Source organism: Orycteropus afer, unplaced genomic scaffold, assembly GCF_000298275.1.
Source record: "Orycteropus afer afer isolate SDZICR_OR568_19922 unplaced genomic scaffold, OryAfe1.0 scaffold00755, whole genome shotgun sequence".
Taxonomy (NCBI): domain Eukaryota; kingdom Metazoa; phylum Chordata; class Mammalia; order Tubulidentata; family Orycteropodidae; genus Orycteropus; species Orycteropus afer.
Window position 1 is genome coordinate 144,771 of NW_006922342.1, and position 9,069 is coordinate 153,839.

General features: G+C 35.7%; 1 protein-coding gene across 1 annotated transcript in view; it reads right to left on the reverse strand.

Annotated features, from left to right (window-relative positions):
- BRWD3 (bromodomain and WD repeat domain containing 3) overlaps positions 1-9,069 on the reverse strand; it is a 195,635-nt gene that overhangs the window by 46,434 nt on the left and 140,132 nt on the right. Inside the window, exons 15-18 of the mRNA XM_007957508.1 lie at positions 6,580-6,714; positions 5,311-5,439; positions 4,155-4,380; positions 2,269-2,436 (exon numbers count right to left, since the gene is read on the reverse strand). Of these exons, the coding sequence (XP_007955699.1) occupies positions 2,269-2,436; positions 4,155-4,380; positions 5,311-5,439; positions 6,580-6,714 (658 nt within the window). The remainder of the gene's footprint in view (positions 1-2,268; positions 2,437-4,154; positions 4,381-5,310; positions 5,440-6,579; positions 6,715-9,069) is intronic.

Below are 9,069 nucleotides of genomic sequence, written 5' to 3' on the forward strand. Positions count from 1 at the left end.
AAGTGCCTTAGGCACTATGCTACCAGAGCTCCTAAGACTGGTCATTTTTATGATTTTGGGATTTGTTCCATATTTTTCTGCTATTCTATCCAGTATCTCCTACAGAGATCCCCCTCTCAGTAGTTGACAGTGGTAGCCGGGCACCATCTAGGTTCTTCTGGTCTCAGTCATATAGGCTGAGGATCACATGGGGTACCAGTCCCTTGGACTAATTGTTTCCATGCGCCTTTGGTTTTCTTCATTCTTCTTTGTTCTGGACAAGGAGAGACCCATCACTGCATCTAGATGGCTGCTTGGAAGCTTTTAAGATTCCAGTCATTACTCACCAAAGTAGAATGTGAATCAATGTTTTTGTATAGTATGTTATGCCAGTTGAGCTTGATGCCCCCTCTGACCATGGCCCTGAGCCCACAGGTCCAACTACTCAAGGGCTCCAAGTAGCTGGCTATGGCCAAAAAGTAATGACAACCCTGTCCCTTGTCAGCTCTACTATATACCTGAACATTCTTACAGAATGTACAAATACACTTGTAGAAACATGGTCTGCCAACCCTATACATGGTCATGGACACACTCCTCCCTCATAGATATACCTAATCATTCAGCCTGTCCACCCATCTATCCACCCGTATATAAATGTTTGCCATCACTGACAATGCAGTACTGTATGAAAGCTCACTGAATTTTAAAAAGAAAGTGTATTTAACCTAATTTGGGAGAGTCACAAGTTTTTATTAGTAATAGTTCAGTGAGTCAATCAGGAAGCCACTTTGTAATAAAAATTCTATCTTTGTCTTCTCCATTAAAAGATTTTGAATAAAATTTCAAAAACAGTAAGAAAAATTATAAACAACAACAACAAAATACTTTTTAACTATCTATATTTCATTTTCAAGATTGGTAAGCAATGAAAGAAAGAAAAAAATGTAACAAACCTTTTAGTATTCTTTTTAATCCTACAAGAAAAAAAAAAAAAACCCACTGCCACTGAGTCGATGTGACCTCCACTGGGTTTCCTAGGTTGTAAATCTTTACAGAAGTAGATTGCATGGTCTTGCTTCTGAAGAGTGGCTGGTGGGTTTGAACCGCCAACCTTCTGGATAGCAGTGAGATGCCTTAGTCACTGTGCTATCAGAGCTCCTTATCCTACAGAAAAGTCCCTGTTAATTTGTTTTCTAAATGCAAATAAAACAGAAATGGAAACAGAAACATCCAACTGTTAAAATTAACCCCAGACAAAAAATGAATGTAACAAACAAAAGTCAAAAGGGTCCTTTTGACTATTGGTGTTTTAAATCTAGCCAAAGAAACCTAGTACAGAATGTAGAGCTTAATGCTGACTTCATTAATGGATTTTTAAATCAGGGTTTCATTTCTTAAAAACAAAGAGCCTGATTATATAGGATTATCATTCCAATACTCCTTTTGTTTCAGAATCAGGAAATCTTAACTGAGTTAGGTGCTCCAAACAACTTGAATGAAAAACCTTTTTATTTTAAATTGATGAGGAACTGAAGATATTAGGAAATGAAATCAAATATCTGTAGTATCACCTCAAATTGAATTCGCCTTATTCATTTCTGAGAGGGGTTCTTGTGGCACAGTGGTTAAGGCATTCAGCTGCTAACAAAAAGGTAAGTGGTTCAAACCCACCAACTTCTTGATGGCAGAAAATGAGGCAGTCTGCTTCCATAAAGATTTACAGTCTTTGAAATCCTATGGGGAAGTTCTACTCTGTCTCATAGGGTTTCAATGAGTAAGAATTGACTTGACAGCAATGTGTTTGATTTTTGGTTTTTATGCATTTCTGTGGCCCCCAAATGCTAGGTTATCAAAATGAATGACCCCAATTATGAAAATGTAAAAAGAAACAAATCTGCCAAAATTCCCACAAGAATGACTGCATTTTAAAGAAAAACAGCTCCTGATAAAAATAAAACTATAGAAATTAGGAATATATATAAAATCCAAATACATAGGCACCAAACCAAAACAACAACAAAAAATAAACCCACTGCCATCAAGTTGATTCCAACTCATAATGAACCCAATTGAGTTTCCAAGGCAGTAAATCTTTACAGAGTGGAGTAACTGGTGGGTTTGAACTGCCAACCTTCTGATTATCAGTCAAATGCCTTAGGTAATGTACCACCAGAGGTCCTTATGCTTAGGCACAGTTCATATAAAAGGAAGAGATACTGATTTGGAACCAGGAAAACAATTAGAGTGCATTTCACTGTACCTTTTACAAACATTTCAACAACTTACCACCATTAACAGAGTATGATCTATTAACTGGAAAATGTGGAATAGTTCCTTCATTAATTAGTCTCAGATCTTGTTCTCTCTGTAGCTCCCTGATTATTCCATCAAGAATACTCTCATCTTGATCACTGGTTTGCTGCCCAATTACCTGTTCTACCACTTCACCATCACCTTAATGAAACCAAAGATAAAGCCACAAAATTACTTATACTTCAGTGTGCCCGAAGTACAGCAAAAACAAATGTATTTATGGATTCCTAGACATATTAAAATTAAAGTATATATCAAGCAAACAAATTGTAATAAAAAACTTTTTTAAAGACTTTTACATGTTTTGATGTCAGCTTTTATATTTGATTTAACCACTGTCCCAAAATTAGGCATGACTGAAGGACTTTTCATCTTAAGGAATAATTATGGAAGTTAAATAATTCATGCTAAAATTAATTTTCTCCACAGTAAATTTTAAGCTAAAAGTCAGATACATATAAATAGAAATTCCAGTAAAGTTTAAAAAAGTTCAACCACAGATACTTAAAATATTTTTGCAGAATTTCCTGTTTGAAAGAAGTCAAAATTATGGTCTTTCAAATACTGTGTTTTGATAACACCTCAGTATTTTTATGACTAGAAAAATTATTTTTATGATACATTTAAAGATTATTTTTTAATAAATTATTTACTTCTATGATTTCTTTCTTAAATACATCTCTGAACTGCTTTTCATCTTGTCCTCTAGTAAAACTAAATAGTATCTGATAGTTAACCAAGAGATCAGATCTTACAAGAACTGAAGCATAATAAATCACACATCTTTTATTCAGATCTTCTCTGGTGGCGTAGTGCCTAAGGCATCTGACTGCTAATCAGAAGGCCAGCAGTTCAAGTCCACCAGCCACTCCTCAGAAGGAAGACTGGGCAATTTACTTCTGTAGTGATACTGCCTTGGAAACCCAAGGAGGGGTTGCTATTGAGTCAGACTGACTCATCGGCAGTGAGACAGTTTAATCACCTATTTCATATTTACATTTTTCCTCACTTTTTAATAAATATGAACTCTATAAACCCTCATGAGAGAGAATATTAAAAAAAAGGATGCATGGAATTTCATCTTGTAGTGTCAATTCAAATCTTAATTCCCTGGTAAAGAAATAGAATTCTAATTGCAAATCAATAACTCACTACCTCTTACCTGGCAGAAACCTATGAGTGACAACCTTAGATATGAAGGCATTTTAGGGTGTTAGGGGCTTGGAGGGAGCAGTATGAATAAGTAAAAAAAAATGCTAATCAGAAGAAACCAATTTGCTCTGATATAGAACATTTTATTTTACTATGCTTACACATCATGTATTACACATCTGTTTGCTTCCTCAATATCCTCCAAGACTGAATGTTATTTAAATATTTATGTCCCTCTCCCCAACACTCAATAATTCTTTGCATTTCAAATGTAAGGACAGGCACATAGTTATTTTCAGTTTGTGGTTTTTGAAGTTTCCTCTTGTGTTAGGTCTATTAACTATCTGACTGATGAAATTTGTCTATAGTTATAAAAGTTAGTATATTTAATCATTAATAGAAGCGAAGACTATTAAGGGATAAGAATCGTATGTTCAAGGTTTCTAAGAAAGTAGGTCACCACATTCTCTACTCGAGGGTATGCTTTTTGTTCTAGCCCACATTATCTGTGTCCAGATGAGACAAACAATGTAAAAGTACTCCATAAGGTAAAAAGTAGTACAGAATTGAAAATTAATAAACAATATTACATAAAACATACTATAACCTACTCCAGAGTTTATCAAGTGGATATACATAATATAGAAAACAGCAGGAAATGCAACATTTTATAAAATGTTTTAAATTTAATTTTGGAGAAAACATACCATTAGCCACATAACCAAGCTGCGGTATAAGCTGTTCGTCCTTGCAATTTTCCCGTCCTGGTACTAGCCGTTGGAATTTTGTGGGATGAGGGTTTCCATCAACATCCACCAAGAATGGGGGAGGCATGAGGTGAGGAGCTTGTTGGGTTTGTTCATCCAACACATAGTTGTTAGCATCACGAATAAGAGGTCGATAATCAGTGTGGAAGAACATCTGATCTGGAATCTTTATGACAAATTTTTAGTATTTAGCATATACAAGGAGTTTATAGATAAGCACATATTTTCATTCCTAGGGCATAAGCATTTTTCAAATCAGGCAATTTTTATACTCTTTTGTAGTCTTCTATTACCAACATGTTTCCTCCTAAGTGTAAGTGAATTACCTGGATGATATTCCCACATTTTCTCCCCCAAATTCTAAAATGTGCATTATTTTTTTGCCCTGTGTAATATTTCTCCAGTTGTGATAGGAAGAAGTAAAGCAACAATCCAGTGAATAAAATTAAGTAATAGTTTTAAGTTGCAAAAATCATATGCCCCTATATAACTATCTTTTTATTTTTATTCAAATAAAGATAGATGAAATAAAATATTAACGATGAGACAGACAAGTATCAATCATATCAAAGGCATTAAAAGGTAATTTATATACTGGGCTAAATCCAATGCTTCTGAGTTCTCCAACTCTAAGATTCTAAAATCTATTCCAAATTCACAGCTAACAAAATATAATGACCTAATTAAGTTATCTTCCAAGATATTCCCATAGGATTAATAATAGGCAAAACAGTCAACCAAGAAAATAAATATAGCCAGTCACTAGCTGTTTATTCCCACATAAATAATTTTTGGTAAGCAGAGGATACATTCTGCGGAAGGCATTCCATATTACACCAGGAAGGTGGTTCACAGAATCAGTTCTAAGCAAAATTATTTCCTAATTAATTTTTATATCTTCATCAATCACGCTGTATCTTAAGAATTATTCCTACTACTAAGTATAAGGTGCTGGCAATGATAGAAATATTTATGAAGGCAACTTTATTTTATATATATTCACACACAATCCTTATTAACTGGAAGAACTCAACCCAAATTAATCAATGATAAATTTTTATAATGATAATCTACAACAAAAATTAAATATACTAACCTTTTCATAGTATTTACTGCACCCAAAACCAAAGAGCAGCAAATGCCCATGAGAATCTGTACAGGCAAAATGGTTTCCATCTGGTGAAAATTTACAATCAAACACTGCACCGTGGCCTTGACCTTCAATCTGAAATTTAGAAGAGTCTCTCTAAGTCATCTTAAGAATAATTTCAAATAATAAGTAAGTGACAGATTCTGTGATGCATCAATATCCCAATGTACTCTCTTTGGCTTCTTTTCTGTAGCCAGAACCCTACTGAAACAGTAAAGCTCTGACATAAATTAAGGAGTATCAAAAGGTAATGGATGCCAGCAATCATTACGAGCATTGTAAAGAAATAGTACATAGGTGAGTAAGAAGATTTTTAAAAAGACCCAGATCTATTTAAATTGACAAACGTGCTGTCTCAGCAAAGTCAAAACATTATCTTCACATTTAAAGCTGTAATGAAATCGAACCTTAAAATAATCAGCGTCAAATTAAAACACACAAATCCGAGACAGTATTTCTACAAAAGCAGATCACCCAATCTTCCGTCCGAGGAGTGGCTGGTGGGTTTGAACTACCAGTGTTCTGGTTAGCAGTCAAATGCCTTAGGCACTATGCCACCAGAACTCCCTAACAAAAGAGAGACAGTATCGTGAACACTCTGGATCTATATAAAGTCTTAAAAGGGAGCTCAAAGGGTAACAATTTAGAAATGCTTATTTAGAACTATTATTCAGAGAGGGACACTAAATATGAGGGATATGAGTATTCCCATTACCACAGAAGGATGTTCTACTGGGAGAGGAGATAATTTGTCAGATTTTTTCATGGTTTGCATGAAATGTATCTTAGGAGTATTCCTAGCTCCAACTCTATGTTTACCAAACAAATTCAATTACTAATTAAGTCATGTAGGGTTTACTCGGAGCAGACATAAGTATTACAATCACTGTAGTAATTTATAAATTGAGAATATAGTTTAAACATTAATATTTTTGTGAGCTTGGTTAGTGTAACTCCGAAAGGTTAATAAATGTGTGTTTCTAGAGTTTCAGGGCTGAGGACCATAACTTCGAAAATGCTGACAACACCAAGATAATACAATCACCCTAAAAGGTCTTATTCAGTATCCGCCTTACTGTCAGGATTCATTCTCTGAGTTATTTCATGAACTTAAGCACAGATGATAAGTTCCTTGGCAGTATGAATACTTTAGTTACCAAATTATCACATAAGAGAAGTCAGTTTGAATAAGAATTAAACACAGATTTTCCTTACCATGTTAAAGTAATTTCGAATTTTGGTCCCCCGGTCAAGGTCCCAAATAAAAATGTTCCCATCATGACCCGCTGAAAGTATGATCCTTTGATCAAATGGATGTGCTTCCAAAACAAATACTTCATCATCATGTCCCTGTGATAAAATCAGTGTTAAAAATGAAAAGTAACACAGAATATCTGATTTAATTAGTCAAGTCTTGAAAACGTTATCTATCTGGTTCAGATGATTCCACGCACAATAATTTAACAGTATTTACTCCATGTACATTACATGAACTCATTAAGAGTTCTTTATATGCATAATTGCTGATTTTATAGAGTATCAAATGAAGACAGTTTAGTTAGGGCTATTAACCAGGCCCTTGAAGTAGAACTGGTATTTCTAGAACTATTTAAAACCAAAACCAAACCTAATGCCATAGAGCTGATTCTGACTCATAGCTAACACCACTGGGTTCCAAGGCTGTAAATCTTTATGGAAGTAGAGTGTCTCATCTTCCTCCTGCAAAGCAGCTGGTGGGTTTGAACCACTGGCCTGGTTAGCAGCCAAATGTGTACCCATTGTACCAGCACAGTTCCTGTCAAAGGTCACAGAAAATGTGACAAATGTTTCCCAGTAAAGAGTCAAGCAAATAGTACTAGCTTTTCAGACATATTAATAGAAACTTATCAAGGAATAGGGAATGTGAGAACCAGGTAAGCATGGGCTTAACAGATAAAAGGAAGAACCTCAGACTTCACTAACATAAGGCTAGGGATTTATTTAGGAAAGAGAACTTGGGAGGTATATGAGAGCTAAAATGGAAATTGTCTCAACATTAAACAAATCTTTAGAAACCAAAGCAGCCTTAGACTAAGATTATCTCACACTGAAGTCAAATAAAGATGTCACCATGGTATACCACAAAGAGAACTGAGTTAAGCACCATGAAAATTATGAGATTCTAGCCTGAAAGTAAAGATTTGAAGCCTTCAGTATGGATTACACCTCAACACAAAGAAAACTAAAAACCCAACTAGACCAATAAGCAACATCATGATAAATGAAGAAAAGATAAGATGCTGTCAAGGATTTCATTTTACTTGGATCCACAATCAATACCCATGAAGAAGAAGTCAAGATATCAAACAATGTATTTCACTGGGAAAATCTGTCACTTTGAACAAAGGTAACACTTTGAAGACTAAGGTGGGCCTGACTCAAGCCACAATATTTTCAATCACCTCATATGCACATGAAAGCTGGACAATAAGTATGGAAGACTGAAAAAGAATTGATTCATGTGAATTATGTTGGTGAAGAATATTGAAAATACCACAGACTGCCAGAAGAATGAGCAAATCTGTCTTAGTAGAAGTACAGCCAGAATGCTCTTTAGGAGCAAGAATGGCCAGACTTCATCTCTCATGCTTCAGACATGACAATCAGGAGAGATGAGTCTCCGGAGAAAGATATAATGCTTAGTAAAGTAGAGGGTCAGCAAAAAAAGGGGAAGAGACACTTCCCTTCCAGTAAGATGGAAGAATAGGCAGACAAGCGATACAGACACTCTTCAACAAAGAAAATAAAAACCAATTTACAGAGATACAGAAGATAATCCTGGAACCTTGAGCTTTGAAAGGAACTATGCAGAAGTGGATTAGGTACCAACTAGTGGAAAAAACTGAATGAAAAGAGTGAGTACAGAGCCGCTCGGGAGCTGTGGACTGTCAGCTATTCTGATGAAACCAACAGCCTGAATACTTCCAAGTGGTGTTGGGACCTAAGAATTGACCTAAAGATCAACTCTGGTCACCAAGGACCACAGGGACAACAGTGCGGGTGGCCTATGACTAGGAAGGGAAACAGCAAGGAGGGAGACAACCTGAGCTGTGGACTTTCTGCTGTCTGGAGGGTGCACCCATTTTGATTGTTTACACACAGAAGCCATTCTGAATGTTTACAAGTGGCGGCCATTTTGGATATTTAAAGTGACCGAGGACACAGCCATTTTGAATGTTAACAAGTGGCAGCCATTTTGGATATTTAAAGGGACTGAGGGTGCAGCCATTTGGAATCTTTACAAGTGGCAACCATTTTGGATTTTAAAGTGATAGCATTCTCTTTCGGATTCCAGGGACCTAAGAATGAGCTCTGTTTGCCAAGGTTGGCAGGGATATATGAGATGCTGACAAAAGGTGGTGAGTGTATAAGTACTGTCAACTAAAGAACAGAGGAGCACAGTACCCTGCTTGCATAGATAACATACAAACAAAATAAAGAAAATGAAAATCATGGGCACCAACATACAATCACCAATTAAATATAAACACAAAAACGTTACAATGCCTCGGAGACAACAGAGCATCACAGTCCACACAAAGAAGCAAGATAAAGCAGGAGAAAAAAGGGACCAGTATACAGACCCAAAACACATCCCTTAGGAAGATGCAGCATTGGAACTCCCTGATAAGGAATTCAAAAGAATTTTATTTAGGTATCTTCAAC